Here is a 20,363-nt window from a genome sequence, read left to right as displayed (position 1 = left end):
GGGGCCCGGGGACTGGGCGACGGGGAAAGAAGAAAAGTGTCCCCGGGGCTGGGACAGGGCGGGTTTTCCCGTCCCGCCCGCCCCGTGCGGGGCAGATTTTGGCGGGCGAAGGTGCAGGGTTCACACCGCAGACACCGACAGCTCGGCTTGCCCGCGGGGGAGCTGGGCCGGCCCATTGGGCGACCTTCTGGCCACCCACCCCCACCCCCAGCCCCCCGCCCCCCGGCCCAGCGGAGCCCAGGCCTGCGCTGACCCGGAGGCTCCCAGCAGCTCGAAATTCACTGTTCTCGCGAGATCTTCAAAGATCCCGTCCGAGCGCGCCGCTTTCGTTTGTTGCCACGGCAACTGGGCGGCGCGAGTGCCCGCGGGAAGGAGGCGCCCATATTCCTCCCCGCGAGCCCAGAGGATTGAGAAGTGGCCATCCCTGAGCTCCCAGCCCCGGAGGCCTCGGGGCCATGGGCCGGATCTCGGGGCTCGTGCCCTCCCGTTTCCTGACGCTCCTGGCACACCTGGTGGTCGTCATCACCTTATTCTGGTCCCGGGTAAGACCTACGACCCCCTCCTCCCGCCGCATCCCCACTCGGGGTGGTCCCTGCCCGGCCCCGCCTCTCCCCCAGGACCTGAACCGGTGGGGTCCTCACACCCCTATTTTACTTTCCATTCTCTTTGCCCGGCTCGCTCTCCAGGACAGCAACATCCAGGCCTGCCTGCCTCTCACGTTCACCCCCGAAGAGTACAGGAAGCAGGACATGCAGTGAGCACTTTGGGTGGGAGTGGAGGGGCCTTAGAAGAAGCCCAGACGCCTGAGCCCACCCCCTTCCTCCCCGCAGGCTGGTGGTAGCGCTCGCTGTCACCCTGGGCCTCTTCGCAGTGGAGCTGGCCGGTTTCTTCTCAGGAGTTTCCATGTTCAACAATACCCAGAGCCTCATCTGTATCCTTTTCCACAGGGCCCATTTCCATCACGCACCCCCTCAGCCACCTACGAGCCCTTTGGGGTACAACAGTGTCTGCCCTTGCAGGCAAATAGAATCTCTCCAGTTGAGAGATCGTCTTAGTCAACGCAGATTGAATACAGTCCGCAATCATTTGTCAAGCTCCTGCTATGCACCAGGCAATGGAGATCCCCAGATGAGGGAAAGCACAGTTTTCTACCTTGAAGAGGAGGCAGACCCTATAATTCAGTGTGATAAGCACTGGGCTATAGGAGTGTGTGAACATATAAAGTGTGGGGAGCCGGCACGGCCATGGCTTACTCATGCCAGCTCAGCCTGGTTCAGCGACCCTGAGTGGGGGCGGTGAGAGGCTTAGAAAAGACAGACAAGAGAATGAAAGCTGGGTCTCGGTGGGACGCTGCCCCTCTGATGGACAGCGCCAGTGCCCACAAGCCGTGTCTTTATTTTATAGCGGATCCCAGGAGGCAAAGTAAGGGCGTGATCAAGATGTTTACAACATTCTGGTGGGTTTCAATCCCACTCCAGTACATGCACCTGAACTATATCACTCAGGCACGTGGGGCCACGTGTTCCGACCACAGATTCAAGCTTACAGCTATAGCTGTTGGCTAAAATTGTGCTGGGAGGGCTCTGCCTCTCAAAGCTGGGACTTGCACGTGGCAACGAGAGGACTGTGCCCTCTCATTAGTCGGAGGCTTGAACCTGTCCAAACACTGTAGCCGCGCCCCATAATAAAGCACTATGGGAACTCAGAAGAGACAGAGGAAGTGAGGAAGATGGGTCAGAGAAGGCTCTTGACAATTGAATTGTGGGCCAAGAGGACCAGGGTGCTGGTGGGTGATTCCAGCAGAATGTATCAGGTCACTGTGAGCATTCTTGTGTGGCCTGGGGTAGAGGGGAAGCCTGTTCCTACCTCATCTGAAGAGTCCAGGCTGGCCCCTAGACATGCAATGGGGTACCCTGGAGGCCCAAATGTGCAAGCTCAGTTCTGGGCTCATGGCTCTCCTAAAACTCAGAAGGCAGGTCTGCTGGCTCTGGCTTTTGCAATTGTTGAGGGAGCAAGAAGTGACCCTGAGAGAAAAGGCCTTTTCTGGCCCATCACCACCTGTTGATTCAAAGGTTTTCCTTGACTCAGGTGCGTTACCAAGCCATCGGGGCTCACTGCAGTGCATCTGTGGCCCTCTCCTTCTTCATATTTGAGCGCTGGGAGTGCACCATGTACTGGTACATTTTCGTCTTCTGCAGGTACAGTAACAGTCAGTGTTTGGGGGTGAGGGAAGAAGGTTTACTCTAAATTTGAAGGCTTACTCCACAGGTGAGATACCAGATCCACTCAAGCTCCTGTAGTCTTTTGAAGTCCTGCCCCACCTATACTTTGGGGGCGGGGTGTCTGGCGTAGGGATTTGGGGATTTTTATTGGAAAGGGCCCTAAACCTACCACCTACTTCCCACAGTGCCCTCCCGGCTGTCACTGAAACGGCATTATTCATCAGCGTCTTTGGGCTGAAAAAGAAACCGTTCTGATTACCTTCATGAGAGCATGAAGAAAGGCTGGAGGAGCATTCGCCGTTCCTGAAAGGAGGAACCCCGCCCCCCCAACTCCCCCTAAAATGGCATTTGGTGGAGGTTGTTAGTGTTAGAGTAATTAACTGTCGAGTCTGGGATTTATTAGCGTTTTATTTAGAGCTTTGTAATGAAATCCTATTTTAGAGTAACCTCAAAACTTATAAAAATTTCAGGGGAGAATTGGGGTAGCCAAACTATTAGAGAAATGGAAGGCTGTTTTCCAGCCTTGCAGACTGGGAGATAATATGTACCGCTTTTATCGTGGTTATTACGGTAAATGGCGGAAGGGAGTGGGCGGAGATATGTAAATGTGGTGCTAACGGCTAAGACTGCACGCTCGCGAGCGGAGCATTCTGGGAGAATTTAGTTTATTCCTTTTGGTTGCCAAATGGAAAAAACATAGTATTTAGAAAGATCTGAAAATAAATGTAGCAACAGAAAAGGAGGGATCTGAATAATTTTAGTGCTCAGGCTAACGTGTTATTACTCACTCTATGTCTTCGTGGGATCCCTTCCATGGAGTCCGGAGTGCGCAGAGACCGCGTTTATCGTCAGGTAGGATAATCCTTACCTGTCCCTCCTTCTGGAGGGCAGATTGGAACATGATGATTGGAGATCGCATGATTCGTGATTAACGTCTCTGCGTGATCAGGACTTGCAACACCCTGATTGCTCCTAATCTGATTCTTCCTGACGATCTTCCCCCTTTATCCGTTCGTAGCAGGGAGTTACTTGCTAGGGTGTTAGCGTTTGATTTCCACGCCCTTGCGTTGCTGCGGTGTTTCACAGCGTATTTTGTATCTGACCTCCAAGTTTTCGCTATTAATATTTAAAAGAAGCAGCTTTGGAAAACTTGAATGAACAAAGAATCATTTTGTGTTTCTTTTGTTTTCTATAAAACGGTAATGTTGATCGTCGTTGGTGTCACAGATGGTCTATTCTCTAACCTTCTACCTCACTATAGCAAGAAAGGCCACCTGTTCAACGGGGATTTTCCTGGTGGTTGGAGCTCCCACCCTGAAACCTGGCAAACTTGTTCCCAGGGGAGCAATATCCCACCTCTGCCTGCCAGCACATGGCAAGAACATGTTTAAAAGGTTATTAAAACACATATACCGATTAAGTATTATACATACAAACTACAAAAGTTGTAACTTGTCACAAGATAGATGCTTCCTGGTTTGGTGTATGTTGGGAAGATGGAACCAGGGCATTCTAAAAAATCTAATGGCATCCTAAAAGATGCTTTCTGGTGTTGCCTCTCAGGTGCTGCCTCACACATACATAACCTTTCGCTGTCCATATTTCCTTCCCCTGGCAGCCCTTCATCTTGAGCATGCAGTCAGTGAATACTTATTGAGCACTTACATGCAGTCACTGTAATAGGTACTCCTGAGGGAATCCATGCAAATATGACCATACTCAGCCTCAGCCGTCACAGCTATTAAGCCTCATGGAGCCGAAACCGGTTTGGCTCAGTGGATAGAGCGATGGCCTGCGGACTGAGAGGTCCCGGGTTCGATTCCGGTCAAGGGTATGTACCTGGGTTGCGGGCACATCCCCGGTGAGGGATGTGCAGGAGGCAGCTGATCGGTGTTTCTCTCTCATCGATGTTTCTAACTCTCTCCTGAGGGAATCCATGTGAATATGACTATACTCAGCCTCAGCCATCACAGCTATTAAGACTCATGGAGACAGAAAAGAAACAATATCCTATAAATCCAGAGTCATTTAATAGCAATTAGTTGTAAGTGCTACAAAGGAAACTTACTCATGCTGAGGAGTAGGAATCAGTTTGCCCACAGTAGCAGGTGCTGCTTCTATAGCTGCAGTTTGAGTGAGTCCTGGCTGGAGCAGAGAGGTAGGGGAGCATATTGTGAGAAGAGGTGGACATTGCTGGCAATGGTTAGAGAAGTCATATCCCCCTGCCGTCTGGCTTTCATCCCCACCAGGGGTGTGTTCTACTAATTGGTGAAAGATAACTTTTTGTTTTACAGAAACATTGTGAACCAGTTGTTAAACGCAACTATTGTAAAAAATTAAATTATAGCCTGGCTAGTGTAGTTCAGTGGTAGAACATCAACTCATAAACCAATACACTGTTTTGATTCCCAGTCAGAGCACATGCCCAGGTTTTGGGCTCTATCCCCAGTAGGCGGAGTGGCTAAATGTAACACAGTGATTCTCATCACTGATGTTTCTCTCTCTCCCTCTCCCCTCCTCTCTGAAATCAATAAAATATATATATTTAAAAACAGAGATGATATCAAAATCAAATACTTTATTTTACATTTTACTATCATACTCTTTTTAAAATTTTTATTTGGGGTGGGGGGTAGAGAGAGAGAACCATGGATTTGTTGTCCCATTATGTATTCACTGGTTGCTGCTTCTTTAATTTAAATTCTTTATTGTTGACAGTATTACATATGTCTCTTTTTCCCACCATTGACCTCTCCCTGGCCACTCCCACCCCCCAGCACATGCCTTCACCCCTCTACTGTCTGTGGCCATTGGTTATGCTTATATGCATGCATACAAGTCCTTTGGTTGATCTCTTACCCCTCTCTATCCCCTTCCCCTGGCTTCCCTCTAAGGTTTGATGGGGTTGCTTCTTGTATGTGACCTGACTGGGAACCAAACCTGAAACCTTGGCATATCAGGACGATGCTCTAAGCAAATGAGCAACCAGGCCAGGAACACTATTACATACTCTTAAGATTACTTACATTTATTGTACCTGTATGGTAGAGATACTATATAATGTTTTACTACTGCATGATCCTGATATGCCAATGTTTCAGGTTCTAGTCAGGGCACATACAAGAAGCAACCAATGAATGCATAAATAAGTGGAACAAAGACGTCTCTCTCTCTCTTCCCCCCCCCCCCCCCCCCGCCCCCAACAAGAAAGAAAGCGAGGAAGAAAGATATAAATTGGCCTTGGTGGGAATATTTACACCACAGAAATTGGCAAACACAACATATCAATTGTTGATTGTGTAGATTTAAGAAAGCAATGGAGAAATGTTAATAATGCAGATTCTATTTAGAAGTGTCATGTCTGTAACTGTTGCATTGTGAATAACATAAAAATTGAGGAAATATTCTTCCAGGATTTGTAAACTATTATCAGATTTGTCTAGTGTTTTCTCATGTTTAGATTGAGATTATGCATTTCGGACAAGAATATCAAAGAAGTGACTCAAGTCACTGAGGAACCAGAAGTTTCAACATATCTTCATTGTTTCACTTTTTGTCTTACTTGAAAATGTAAATAAAAATATCAAACAACATTCATGTTGAAACTACATAAATGGATACAACTCCATTTATGAAATCATGGATATGAAAGTGGAATATAGAATAAAGAATATTGTATATTTTATTTGTGCATTCTGTTACATATCCGTTATATCAGTGAAATTTGTAATAAACTTATGTACATACATAAATGGACACTTTTTTTGAAAGTTGGTTGTTAACATTTGCCAGCACACTCCTGCCCTACCATCCCACGAAACTACTCATCATTAATTACTCCCTTGTGTCTAAAACCAGAGGTCACTTTTCAGACATTATTTTTAAAATATATTTTTATTGATTTCAGAGAAGAAGAGAGAGGGAGAGAAACATCTATGATGAGAGAGAACTGTTGACCAACTGCCTCCTGCACATCTCCTACTGGGGATGGAGCTTGTGCCCTGACATGACCGGGATGGAACTATGACCTCCTGGTTCATAGCTCAACCCTCAACCACTGAGCCATATGGGCCGGCACTTCTTAGACTTTAGCTTGACCTCTTTCAGCATATAACATGTTGACTACTCTTCTCTTTTGAAAAATTTTCTCCCTTGGCTTCTGAAAATTGATTCACCTGGTTTACTTCCTACTGTTCTGGCTGCTCCTCAGACTCATCCAGTGAATACTGATTGAGGACCTACAGTGTATCAGTCATTGGGGACAATACTGGTTTGTCTCCTTGGCTTGTCCCTTAAATGTTGGTGGTCACTACTCCTTGGTTGACTTCATCTGCCTCTTGTCTTCAAACACCAACCAGATGCTGCAGGTTTCCAAGTCTTGGCTCTCTTATGTGAGCTCTAGCCCAGGGCAAAAGCTATGGGAGCAAGCTGAGGGTTCAAAGTGCACCCTCTATCCTTGGCTGTGTGATCAGCAACAGGAGGTCATGGTTCGATTCCCAGTCAGGGCACATACCTGGGTTGCAGGCTTGGAGGGTGTGCAGGAAGCAAACAATCGATGATTCTCTCTCATCATTGATATTTCTATCTCCCTCTCCCTCTCTGAAATCAATAAAAAAATATATTTTTTTAAAAGAAATAGGTTTCCATTTTATTGTGAAATTAGTGGCTTGTTAATCAGAATAAGCCAATCACAAAAAGATAAATACTTCATGGTTGCACTTATATGTGGTACCAAAAGCAGTCAAATTCATAGAGACAGAAAGTAGAATTGCGGTTGCCAGGGGCTAGAAGAAAGAGGGGAGGAGGAATTATTAAGGGGTACCAGTTTCAGTTTTGCAAGATGAAAGAGTTCTGGTGATTGGTTGCACAATAATGTGAATGTATTTAACATTACTGCACTGTACATTAAAAATATAGTTACAGTGGGTTAATTTTGTTATGTATTTTTACCTCAATTTTTTAAAACAGATAATTGAAAAATAAAAATATCAGTGGTAAAAAGTGGGATTATTCAATAAAAGAACAACTGTGTAACCATCTGGAGGAAAATATGGATCAATACCTTACACAAATATTACAGGTAGATAAATGATTCCATGCCCAGCTGGTGTGGCCCCGTGGTTGAGTGTCAACTTATGAACCAGGAGGTCACTCACGGTTTGATTCCCCATCAGGGTGGTTTCAGACTCGCCCCCCAGAAGGGGGTATGCAGGAAGCAGTCAATCAAAGCTTCTCTGTCATCATTGATGTTTCTATCTCTCCCTCTCCTTTCCTCTTTGAAAAGGAAGGAAGGAAGGAGGGAGGGAGGGAGGGAAGGAGGGAAGGAAGGAAGGAAGGAAGGAAGGAAGGAAGGAAGGAAGGAAGGAAGGAAAAGATTACAGTATAGCCCAACCCAGTGACTTAGTTGGTTGAGCATTATCCCGAATACATCCAGAGGTCACGGGGCACAAGCCCGTATTGAAGGCTCGATTCCCCCACCAATGTTCCTCTCTCTCTCCCCCCCCTCAAATCAATAAGAAAACATACTTAAAACAAAAGATTACAGTGTAAAAAATGATGAACTCAAAGAAACCTTGACGTTTTTAACCTTTTTATTGTGAATAATTTTAGAACTACGGAAACTGCAAAAATGGTACAAAGTTCCTGAGTATCCTTTACCCAGCTTCTCCAAATATTAACAGCTTGCATAGCCATCCTATCTAATAATAGACAAACATGGTAATTGACCGTACCTTCGCTACGCCTCCCATTGGCTAATCAACACGATATGCAAATTAACCACCAACAAAGATGGCGGCTAATTTGCATACTGCAGGCAGGGCGGGTCAGTGACATCCTGCCTGCCCCGTCGCCATCTGGGCCTGCTATTTGCCACCTGGGGCGGTGGGGTGGGACAGCGCCATCCCACCTGCCCTGCCGCCATCCAGGCTTGCTATCTGCAACCCGGGGCAGTGGGCGTCCCATATGCGACCCGACCCGGGGCGGCCGGGCGGGGCAGCAGCGATCCGCCGGCCCGCCCGGGCGTCCTGTGTGTGACCCGACCTAGGGCAGTGGGGCGGGACAGTGTGGCCACTCTGTCACCCCAGCTTCCTCATCACAGCTCACTTGGGGGCCTAAGCCTTTTGTCGGACATCCCCTGAGGGCTCCCTGGCTGCCAGAAGGATGTCTGACTGCAAGCTTAGGCCTGATCCTAAGTCGACAGGTGGACATCCCCCAAGGGGACCTGGACTGCAAATGGGCGCAAGCCAGGCTGAGGGACACCCCCCCAAGTGCACAAATTTTTGTGCACCGGGCCTCTAGTCTATATATATAAAAGCTAAGCGACCAGAAGGAATGGAAAGGTAGGTCACTATGATGCTCACTGCAGACAGTCAACCAGCCCAGTGGGGGCGGGGCCGACCGGCCAACCTCCCGCAGCCCCTCCCCTGGCTTGCCCCACAGATGGGGCCCCTATCAGGGCGGGTCAGCTGGACCCCAGCTGGACCCCACCCGTGCACAAATTCATACACTGGGCCTCTAGTGGTATAGTAATAGAAACAGGAAATTATCATTGATACAATACTATTAACTAATCAATAGGTCTTATTTAAATTTTGCTAGTTTTCCAACTAATGCCCATTGTCATTCAGGATCTAATCCAGGGTTTCACATTGGATTTAGTTGTCATGTCTCCTTAGCCTTTTCCAATCTGAGACAGTTCCTTGGTCGTTTTTGTTTCTTTTTTTTTTTAATATATTTTATTGATTTTTTACAGAGAGGAAGGGAGAGAGATAGAGAGTTATAAACATCGATGAAAGAGAAACATCGCTTGGTCGTTTTTTTCCCCCCTTGACACACTTGAAGAATACTGGTGAGTTATTTTGTGGAATGTCTCAGTTTGGATTCGTCCAGCGTTTCCTCATGACTGGGTAGGTTATGCATTTTGGGCAAGACATTTCTAAATATGAAAACAAAACACAAAAGTCATAAAAGAGAAGACATACATTTGAATATATATTAAAATGTTAAATGCACAAAAAAAAGGCCAAAAAAAATGTTAAATGCATGCATGGCAAGTTAAAAGATAGATGACAATCAAGGGAAAATAGAATTCATATTGCAGAGGAAGGGCTAATGTTGATACATAACTATCTCCTACAGATCTATAAGAAAAATACCAACCCAATAAAAATGTACAAAAATATGTATGGACATTTTACAGAAAAGGACACATAAACAGCTCTCAAATATATTGAAAGATGCCTAACCTCATTCACCATAAAAAAATGCAAATCACCCTGCCTGGTGTGGCTCAGTGGTAGAGCCTCAGCCTACACAGCGGAGGCTTGTGGGTTTGATGCAGGTCAAGGGCACATCCCTGGGTTGCAGGTTTGTTCCCCGTGTGGGAGGCAACCAAGTAATGTGTGTCTCTCTCAGACCCATATTTCTCTCTCCCTCCTTCCCTTCCTTTCCATTCTCTCTAAGAAAAATAAAAGAAAAATGCCAATCATGTTTAATTTATATTTGTAATGACCAAAAAGTTTCATAGAAAGTTGGAGAGGGTATGGGTTTAAGTAAGCAGGCCTCGCCTGTTTGCTGGTGGGAGTAATAATTGGAAATATATCCACAAAAAGCAATTTGGCAATATCCATCAAAATTAATAAAAATTGCAAGTACCCATACCCTTTGACCTAGGATTTTCATTTATAGGAATTAGCCCTACACATTTGCATACAGGTGAAATGGGAATGTGTGGATTATTTATTTATTTATTTATTTTGTAGTTTAGTTTGTATTGGAAAAGATTGGGAACAATCTAAATCTCAATAGGGGATTGGTTAAGTTATGTTACAGTGTAATACTGTGCACGGGGGGAGGGGGGGGGGAAGCAAACTTTATATACTGTTATGGAATGATCTCCCAGTTACCTGACTAAACTAAGGCACAGAAGAGTTCATATGCTGTGGTTTGCTTCCCTTTGTGTAAACGAGTGGAGAGCTGTGAGCACAGAACATCTGTGGAAGGAGGCGCAGGGAGAGGGAGGCCTGGTTGTTGGGTGGCAGAAGGTGGGGAGCTGTGAGACAGGGTTGGAGAGAGACTTCCTCCGTCTGCTCTTTGAACTTTTGGAATTTGAACCACATAAATTAAAAAAACAACAACAAACATACAAACTATAATATTTAAAAATAATATGAGCCTGCAGCTGCTTATCTTCCCTGTTCGGAAATGAAGCTGAGTCAGAGGCTAGGAAAGGAGAGACAGCCTTGCTGACACGTGAGCACCTGGATCCTGCCGTTTCCGGTTACGTGAGCCCTCAGTCTTTCTTCCTTTTGGTTGACGTCTGTTTGAGCCGTTGTCACCATGCAGGAACTTCGTGTCTTTAATACGAGCCTTTCCGAAAGCATTTAAGATAATGATATGGTATATGTTGTCAGTTGGACTCAAACTCTTATTTTAAAAAAGACCCTTTTGCCCTAGCTGTTTTGGCTCAGTGGATAAAGCGTCAGCCTGCAGACTGAGGGGTCCTGGGTTCTATTCTGGTCAAGGGCACTTGACCCGGTTGTGGGCTCGAGCCCCAGTAGGGGGCGTGCAGGAGGCAGCTGATCAATTATTCTCTCTCATCACTGATGTTTCTATCTTTCCCTCTCCCTTCCTCTAAGAAATCAATTTTATATATATATATATATATATATATATATATATATATATATATATATATATACCCTTTCTCCTTTCTGTCCCCCTCACTCTTTTTCTAATCATTAAGCCCTTAGAACCTCAGGTTCTGGTCAGCATCAAACTCTCTTAAGAACAAAGCCGCCGGTCTGTTGATCACAGAAACAAGAGTTTGGTCTAGCTACAGATAACATTGTGGCTTCAGTTGTGGTTCAACCCCAGGCCCAGGAAAGCACAATGGCCCGGCAAACCACACCCTCATGAAACCAGACAGAACAAAGCCAAGACTGATGTCAGGACTCGATACAGTGATTAACTACTCCTCTGGTCCCAACCAATCCATAGAGCCCAAGACCCCAACTCCTTTAGCCACCATGAGTAATGATTTCCCCCTCTATAACCCATCACCTGTGACTCCAGTTGGGGCGCCATTTCCTTAAAAATAACCCTTTACTTTCTTGGCTGCAAATTCCTGTTCGTGTTTGATTGGGCTTTGATGCACACAGGCAAACAGAACCCTTTAGTCCAGTAACACTGTGTTGGCAAGTGTCTGGATGATTATGTCCATCAGAGATTTCAAGGCTCTCCCTCTTGGGAGCAGGCCCTCGCCTTTCCCGTGGCCTCTTCTTCCCTTTCTCTCTCTTAAGCTCCAAGGGCCTTTCTTGCTTCCGTAGCTTGTTTCCTATGCAGCCCAGCTGGCTCACTTCTCCTACCTCTATAACTTTCTAAATGAACTTTCTCTTATAATTTGAAAAAAAAAATTAAAAAGATCTCCTGGTGTGTTTTTTCTTCAGCTTTACTGAGGTATAATTGACAATCACACTGTGTTTAATAATCTCTTTTCTTGTGTGTTATTGCAACTCCTGGTGCCAGCAGCATGCCTAGCATTGTAGAATGAAAGAGCCCTCATTGAGCAAATGAGGGAAATGAGGCCCAAGGAGAAAGCCATTTGCTTCAGGACATCATGCAGACAGGACGAGCTGGGATTAGAACCCTTGTCTCCTGGCTTGTCAGGACAAATCAGCTGGCTCATTATTGCAGGAGTTGATCGAGCACCCACTACCAGCAGGCTCTGGCTTGGCAGGTGATATGGAGGGAAATTAGGAAAACATGGCTTCTTGCCAACCACACTATTCAGAGGGGGACTCCCCACCCCCCACCCCTAACCCCCCAAATAGAGGAGCTTGTCAACCCCAGTGAATCTCTAATGAATGGAGGTTGAAGAGTGAGTGGGACCAGGAGGGATCCCCATCTCCTAGTCCCAGCAGACTCTGACCTGCCTGTCTTGTCCTGCCCACACAGGCTCTGGCTTGTGGCTCCCCCACTGCCCATGCCCACACTACCCAGCCTCACAGTGGCCTTGAGGGCTGGGCCTGTGCTGTCCAGCTGGCTCCCTGGCCAAACTGGTAGCAAGTGATCAGGGCTTTATGAGTCTAATCAGGGCTGTCCTTACAGGAACACTGGGCAACGGGTCCTGCCCAAACCCATCCTCCCCAAACAGGTGCCCAGGAGTCCACTATTTAGCCAACTTTTTAAAAAAGACACCCCAAGGCATTTCTCTAAGTCTAGGTTTCCCTAAATGTAAAATCAAGATAATGCCTTGCTCATAGGACTGAGGGCTGATCATGGTAGGTATTTACAATGGTCCTAAGAGCACTGTTGTAATAGCAAGAAAACTGGAAACAACCTAAAAGGCTGATCCCTGGGGGGTTAAATAAACGGTGGTAAAGCTTCTGGATAAACATACGGGTCATGAGCATTTGTCTTCTCTCCTTTCCAAAGGTTAACCAAATAACAGGAGAGCAGTCACAGTGGTGTAAAACTACGAGGACTTCGAGATCAGGAGAGAAGACAGCGGCAGACCAAGGATTTCAGCAAGGTTTTGGAGGCTGGGCGTCAGCCAGAGTGTGGTGACAGACCAAGCAGGGCAGTGGGCGTCAGGAGGACATGATGCCCAAAGATCCTGCAGGTCCCCAGGTTCTGGGTCTGGCCACGCTAAACACAGGGGAGCTGAGAGTCTGTGTCCAGTGATGAAACCCCTGGCGCTGCCTCACCCCACACCTGCGTCACACATACCGCCCCTCCCTCCCCACACTCATCTTTGAGGAGGCTTTGAATTTGGGGACACTAGGCCCAGGCCCAGCAGAGCTGAGGACTGAGACTAGAAACAGGACCCCCATCCTACTCCAGATCCACTCCCTCATCAAGGACGGGATGAACAGAAGATATTGTTCTCTCAAAACACTCAGTGGACCAGAGAAAGCCTGTCACCACCAACACTGGGAGTCCACGTGAAAAAGCTTCCATTGTTCTACGGCAATACTAATAGCCAATGAATGTCCATCCCCCCCCCCCCCGCCCCCGCCACACACACACACTTTCCAATCATCCTCTCGGGGGGTCCCTATTGAATATGAACAGAGAGCCACAGATCAGCAGAAATTTGAGGAAAACCTCTAAAACAGGGGTTCTCAACCTTCCTAATGCCGCAACCTTTTAATACAGTTCCTCATGTTGTGGTGACCCCCAACCATAAAATTATTTTCGTTGCTACTTCATAACTGTAATTTTGCTACTGTTATGAATCGTAATGTAAATATCTGATATGCAGGATGTATTTTCATTGTTACAAAATGAACATAATTAAAGCACAGTGATTAATCACAAAACAATATGTAATTATATATGTTTTCTGATGGTCTTAGGCGACCCCTATGAAAGGGTCGTTCAACCCCCGAAGGGTCGCGACCCACAGGTTGAGAACTGCTGCTCTAAAAGAAAAGCGAGGCACTCTCCCATCCATATACAGTATTAAAAAATGGCTGGTGTGGCGCGGTTTGGTTGAATGTGGTCCCATGCACCAAGAGGTCACCAGTTTGATTCCTGGCCAGGGCACATGCCCGGCTTGTGGGCTCAATCTCCAGTGCAGGATGCGCAGGAGGCAGACAATCCATGTCCATGTTTCTCTCTCCCTCCCTCTCCCTTCCTCTCTCTAAAATAAATTAAAACATATTTTTAAAAAGCTAAAGAAATCTGAAAGAGACAGAGATACTAGGGAGCAATAATAAAACAATAACAAAACCCCCATAATTAGAAAATTTTTTAAAAAATGGAACCCTGGCTGAGTAGTGGTTGCAGGTTCTATACCAGGTCAGCACACATACAAGAATCAACCAATGAATGCATAAATAAGTGGAACAACAAATCAATGTTTCTCTTTCTCTCTCTCTCTCTCAAAAAAAAAAAAAAGAAAGAAAGAAAAAAGAGAAAGAAGAAAGGGGCAACTCAATACAGACAGTCTGTTAGTATTTGTACTTAAAAAAGAAAAAAAGTATCTACAAGCATTTACAAGACTGGAGACAGCAGCTGTGTCAGGTAGGAATCCTGGGCAGCTGGAAACCAAAGTTCACTGTACATTCCTTTGTAACTTTTGAATTTTGATCATTACCTATTACCTAGTTTAAAATCTAATATTGATCTACATCCTCCCACAACCACATCAAAATTGCAACTAAATTACAGAACAGCCATCACTGAGAACAGCTTGAAATCTAGAACAGAAGTCATATAACGAAGGATATGAAGAAGTCACGTTGAGACAGGTAGGAGGGGTGGAGATGAGGAAAGGCTGGTCCCACACCCACATGTGGGAGGGATGTCTTGGCTGTGGAGGTCCCCCTGGAGGAGGAGGGGCCCCAGCCCAGGGTTCCAGTGCCAGGAAAACGAGTTCCCATAACGTCTGGCTGTGAAAACTAGCTGGGGTTATGGCAGAATGAGTTGGAAGACTGCTGTAGTCCCAGGTGTTTCTCTTAAAGGGACCCACACATGGAGTTACTCTGACTCACTCACTCTGAGCTCCAGGGCAGGGGCAGCAGCTTGAAAGGTCGAGGGACATATGGAGAGGAACTGAATTGTCTCGCATCAGGACGAGGGCTGGAGGGGCAGCTTTCTCCAGACAGAAGAGCTGGCAGTAACAATTGTTTCTTTGCTGAGCCCTCCCCTATAGGTGCTGGTGGGCACCATAGCTGAGTCTCCATCAACCTGGCTAACACTGTTTACCCTGCCCTGATGATTCCCTGAAACCCTGCCCCAATCAACTGTGGGTCACCCAAGCCATTTCCAGGGGCTTTTCCATAAAAATTGCCTCTTTTGGCTTATGCTTCAGATTTTACTAAAATCTCTCAAACAAGCCACATCTGGCCTTGGCATGCCATGTACCTTTCACTAAGTGGCTCTGGGCCTGGCACTAGTGGCAGCCAGCTTTGGTTTGCAGTTTGGTATCTCCTGGTCACCTCGAAGCCCAGCACAAGTAGCAGCCACCTATAGATTGCTCTGTAGCTCATGTTGGGTGGCCGGGTAGCTAGGTGGTGGCCCCAGACAGGGCACAGGCGGTGGCTGACCTTGGCCTGCACCTCCTAAGAAGCCCTGGAGCCAGCATACCTAGTGGCCAGCTTCAGACCATACCAAAGCACCTCCATGAGGGACACACTGGAGGGGTGGGCTCAGTAGGCACCAAAGCCCCACTGAAGTGAATCCTGCTCCATGGGATTGGCTCCTCTACATGGTGATGGCTAGTCCTCATAGCCAATTGACCTGGGGGCAAATCCCTCCCAATCCTGTGCCAACAGCAATCAAAGCTCAACTACAACAGGAGGTCACACAGCCCACATAGGGAATGCACCTGGAGCACCAGCTCAGGTGACCAGGGAGGCTGCACCACTGGCCCTAGAGGACACCTACTACAGAAGGCCACTCTACCAAGACTGGACTGAGAGACACAGCAGCTCTAACTAATACACTGAAACAACACAGCGAGGCAACCAAAAAGAAGAGACTAAGAAACATTTCTTCTTTAAGAAAATGAAGAAAGATTTTTAAAAATATGTACAATAAAATGGCAATACATATCTATCAACAATTACTTCAAATGTAAATGGTTAAATGCTCCAATCGAAAGATATAGGGCCCTGGATGGTGTGGTTCAGTTGGTTGAAGGACGTCCTATGCACCAAAAGGTTGCCTGTCTGATTCCGGTCAGGGCACATATCCAGGTTGCGGGTTTGATCCCTGGTCAGGGTGCCTATGAGAGGCAATTGATTAATGTTTCTCTCTCCCTCCTCCTTCCTTTTACTCTTAAAATAAAAAATCAATAAAAACATATTTTAGCCGAAACCGGTTTGGCTCAGTGGATAGAGCGTCGGCCTGCGGACTGAAAGGTCCCAGGTTCGATTCCGGTCAAGGGCATGTACCTGGGTTGTGGGCACATCCCCAGTAGGAGATGTGCAGGAGGCAGCTGATTGATGTTTCTCTCTCATCAATGTTTCTAACTCTCTATCCCTCTCCCTTCCTCTCTGTAAAATATCAATAAAATATATTTTTTAATAAAAAAACATATTTTAAAATAAAAGATATAGGGTGGCTGAATGGATAACAAAACAAGATCCTTCCTTACATATGCTGTCTACAAGAGACTCACTTCAGATAGAAAGATACACACAGACTGAAAGTAAAGGGATGTAAAAAGATATTTCATGAAAATAAAAACAAAAACAAAAAGCTGGGGAAGTAATACTTACATAAGATAAAATAGACTTTAACACAAAGTTTATATAACATGAGACAAAAAAGGACCCAGCAGTTCTACTTGTGGGTAGTTATTTGAAGAAACCTAAAACACTAAATTGAAAAGACATATGCAGCCCTGATGGGTGTGCTCAGTGGTTACAGCATTGATCTCACGCACTGAAGGGTCCTGGGTTCAATTACTGGTCCAGGGCACAAACCTGGGTTGCAGGTTCGATCCCTGGCCAGGTCAGAGTGCATGGGGGAGGTGATTTCTCTCCCTTTCTCCCTCTTTTCCATTCTCTCAATGGTGGAGAGAAATATCCTCGGGTGAGTATTAACAACAAAAGACATATGTATCCACATGTTCGTTGCAGTATTAATTACAATACCAAGATATGGAAGCAACCTAATTGCCCATCAATAGAACAGATGAATGGATAAAAAAATGGTGCATATACACTGAGGGGCCAGATTATTATGACCACCTGATGTTTGTAGGCAAATTAGCTAAAATTTTGCGCTGAAGTTGCTAGAGGGCCAGACCATTAAAAATAGGGAAGCAGGTTGTTTACCACGACAGTAGAAGTTATTTTTTTTCTGACGATATGGGTATACAATGCGATTTAACAGCCTTTGAACGTATACAGTACATATAATGGAATATGATTCAGCCATAAAAAAGAATAAAATCTTGCCATCTGCAACAACATGGATGAACCTAGAAGGTATTGTGCTGAGTGAAATAAGTCAGATAGAGAAAGACAAATCCTACATGATTTCACTTATACATGCAATCTAAAAAACAAAATAAATAAGCAGAACATAAGCAGATTCATAAATACAGAGAGCATTTTGACAGTTGCCAGATGGGAGGGAGGTTAGGGGAATGGATGAAAAAGCGGACGGTATTAAGAAGTACAAATTGATAGTTACAGAATAGTCACAGGGATGTAAAGTGCAGCATAAAGAATATAGTCAATAATATTGTAATAATCGTGTACGGTGTCACTTTGTAAGTTATATAAGTGTCTAATCACTTATACACCTGAAAGTAATATAATATAGTAAGTATGTCAACTGTAATTTAAAAAGAAAATTATTTTAAAATATATTTTTGTTGATTTCAGACAAGAGGAGAGCGGGAGAGATAGAAACATCAATGCTGAGAGAGAATCATTGATTGGCTGCCTCCTGCTGGCCCCACACTGGGGATCGAGCCCACAGCCCAGGCCATGTGCCCTTGACCAGAATCGAACCTGGGACCCTTCAGTCCGCAGGCTGACGCTCTCTCCACTGAGCCAAACCGGCCAGGGCAAAAAAATTATTTTAAAAGTAAATAAAATCTAATATTGAATTTTAAAAATATCATTATCCTCAGATAAGATATTGCATTTTTTTAAAAAAATTTTCCTCCAATAAAGGAGGATATATGAAACCTTCCAGAAAGTTTTTAAAAAAAAATGACAAATGAGTTGGGAGGTGACCAGGGAGCCTCAGCTTTATGTATAATATTTTAATATTTTGCAAGGAGATTGCAGTCACATTGTTTTTGTAATTAGGAAATTGAACACATGTAGCAATCTCCGTAAAGCCTCTGGCATTCAGCAGATCCCTGGCAGTTTCTCTCCTCTCCAGGAACCCAGGGCTTGGCAGGCAGCTCCAAAGCCTTCCTGATGGAGGAGGGCTCAGCCAGAGGTCACAGGGTTTGAGCAGCTCCTGGGTCTGTATTCCAAGCACTATTCCTAACTAGAAGGCCTTGATCTACATGCTGTGTTGAGGGACACACAGGGTCTCTGAAATGAATGCCTATTTTGGTCTGGTTTGACTCACGTGGATGGAGCAAGTTCATTAGTGTGGAATGGCCCAGCCCCCTTTCGTCCCATCTTCTCAGCCAGTTATGTTAGGAGAGGGGAAAAAACAAAACAAGAAATGAAAACCTTTATTAAGCGTCAACTACATCTGAGTCACCAGAGGTGCTTGTTGGAGGTGTACTTGGGCCCCTCCCGCAGTGGGGCCCAGAGATTCAGCTGACAGGCCCTGAAGCAGGTAAATGTAGAAGCCAGATCTCAGTTATACAAAGATGTTACCTTATTTTCCTTTAGTCAACTTACCCTTATCTGGGTCTCCATTCTACCTGCTCATTCCCTCACTCATTTCCAGGTCATCCCACCCCTCCCCTCCTCCTGCCTCCACCACGGATCTAAATTTGGGGAGTTCCTTAACACCACAGCACAGGTTTGGGGCGGGGGAGGGGGGGTGCTGCTCAGTGAGAATTCTCCGAGAGAAATTCTCCCAGTCCCCGGCTCCATGGATCACACATGCCCTCATTTCTGCTCTGGGGCTGCTCCCACCGGGGTGCAGTAGCAACTGCCAGCTCCCCACGCCACACCCGCAGCAGCCCTGCCGCACGGAATTTATCTCAGGTTCTGTCCCTTTCACGTCCCGGACTCCGCCACAAGGGGAAATGAGACCAGGCCTAAACCAGTGTCTGCCTCCTTGTCTCGTCCTCCGCTAGCTTCACAGCTGGTGCAGGGAGGGCGTGGGGCAGAGCTGGGAGGGATGTGCCCGCGTGTACCTCCTTCCAACTCCTCTGTCTCACCCCCAGGTGCTGTGGCTTTTGAACTTAAAAGCTTAGAGTTTGGTGTTTTTGTTCACTGGCTAGAGAGTGGAGTAGTTTCAGGACCAAAAAGCAAGAGCTAGCCCCCCACAGTGGGATCTGAGGCCATCATGGGAGCCACTCTTTTCTTCCTTTTCACATGGGTTGAGCCACCAGCTGTTGTGAGTCAGTGCACAAGGATCAGGGAAGGGGCTGCTCCACAGAGGAGGGGGTTGGGAGCATTTTATCCCAGCTCTGCTGAGTCCCCACACCCAACACATCGGCTCCCTCCGCCCCAGCTAGGAAAGGACCCCTCTGGTGACACAGCCAGTCCCCAGGCTCCTGCTGGGAGGGGCGGGTGCTGCCTGGGGGAGGTTCTCACACCTGGAGGCCCTGGGAAGCCTGCGGGGGAGGGAAGAAGCTGGCTCCTGTTTGTCTCAGAGGCCAAGGCCACCAGCCTCCCCTTCTCCTCCTCCAGGGGCACAGTGACCCCCACTAGGGCTCCCCTAAGATGCCCCCTTCTGCATCGTGGAACCTGCCTTCATCCACTCCACTGCATAGGCCGTTCCCTGCTCCCATTTCCTCCCGGCTGAGTGCGGGGCCTGCGGGAGGAGCTGGGGGGGCCTGTGCGGCTGCAGGGTCTGTTCACAGGATCTAAGGAGCGATCCGTCAGGCATGGAAGGGGCGCGGATCATCTTCTGCACCATGTTCCAGATCAAGCCATTTAACAGACACATATTTAGTGCTTACACAGCTAAAGTATTTTAGGTGCAGAGACCGGGCTGGGAGCTGCCCAAGGTCACACCTAGGAGACTAATCCGCGCGTAAAGTAGTTCCACTAACCCGCGGACAGCAGGCGCCCCCTTTGCCTATTGTTCTTTCCACCAAAACAACAACAAAGCAAAGCAAAACAAAACAAAAACCTTGTCCCTTCTGGCCCAGCCCTGTGCTCAGGAGAAAAGGCTGAGCCCCCCTCTGGAGGCCAGTCTGCAGCCACCAATGCGGGCAGCAGCCCCATCGCGCGGCCTCCCGCTCCTCCCTGGTGCTAAGCTGGCCCATCGCCGCCGGCCTCGCCTGCCAAGTACCCCCGGCTGCACCCCGGTGTGAGCAGGGGTAACTGTCACACTCCATCCGGGGACCCGGGGGGACGTCCGCCTCGGCAGCAGAGGGTCCCAGCCACCCGCATGGCCGGGGCCTGCACCTGCCCTTCCTCCTCTCCCACCCCCGGCCCAGGCCCAGGGCGGAAGGCGGGCCGCTAGGCCCAGGGCGAGACCTCGAGCTGCGGGGGCGGCAGTGCGGCTCCGGTCCGGCCGGCAGGCGGGCGC

The 20,363-nt window shown here is 47.1% G+C and overlaps 1 protein-coding gene and 1 non-coding gene across 4 annotated transcripts; both read left to right on the top strand.

Annotated features, from left to right (window-relative positions):
- The first annotated feature begins 351 nt into the window (after window positions 1–351).
- TMEM107 (transmembrane protein 107) lies at window positions 352–13,217 on the top strand. 3 transcript variants are annotated; one of them, XM_014467947.2, is made up of 5 exons: window positions 352–542; window positions 687–754; window positions 831–931; window positions 2,102–2,198; window positions 12,660–13,217. In XM_014467947.2, the coding sequence occupies exons 1-5, from the start codon at window positions 456–458 to the stop codon at window positions 12,670–12,672; spliced, it is 366 nt and encodes a 121-aa protein (XP_014323433.1). In that variant the 5' UTR covers window positions 352–455; the 3' UTR covers window positions 12,673–13,217. The 3 variants fall into 3 exon arrangements, with proteins under 3 accessions (XP_014323433.1, XP_023599710.1, XP_014323432.1); XM_023743942.1 differs by lacking the exon at window positions 12,660–13,217 and adding an exon at window positions 3,450–4,002; XM_014467946.2 differs by lacking the exon at window positions 12,660–13,217 and adding an exon at window positions 2,408–3,208.
- Window positions 3,068–3,204, top strand: LOC111823203. The gene has a single exon (XR_002826215.1). It is a non-coding gene; the product is annotated as a U8 small nucleolar RNA (small nucleolar RNA).
- Window positions 13,218–20,363: the final 7,146 nt, after the last annotated feature.

This window comes from Myotis lucifugus, unplaced genomic scaffold (genome assembly GCF_000147115.1).
Source record: "Myotis lucifugus unplaced genomic scaffold, Myoluc2.0 scaffold_420, whole genome shotgun sequence".
Classification (NCBI taxonomy): Eukaryota; Metazoa; Chordata; class Mammalia; order Chiroptera; family Vespertilionidae; genus Myotis; species Myotis lucifugus.
The sequence above is the reverse complement of the archived record's forward strand: the minus strand, read 5'-3'. Positions and strand labels throughout refer to the sequence as shown.

Excerpts from the sequence above, each read along its gene's own strand:
- TMEM107 (XM_014467946.2), top strand. The coding sequence starts at position 456 with ATGGGCCGGATCTCGGGGCTCGTGCCCTCCCGTTTCCTGACGCTCCTG. Across the intron at positions 932-2,101 it reads CAATACCCAGAGCCTCATCT|CCATCGGGGCTCACTGCAGT; the intron begins GTATCCTTTTCC and ends TGCGTTACCAAG. Across the intron at positions 2,199-2,407 it reads TACATTTTCGTCTTCTGCAG|TGCCCTCCCGGCTGTCACTG; the intron begins GTACAGTAACAG and ends TACTTCCCACAG.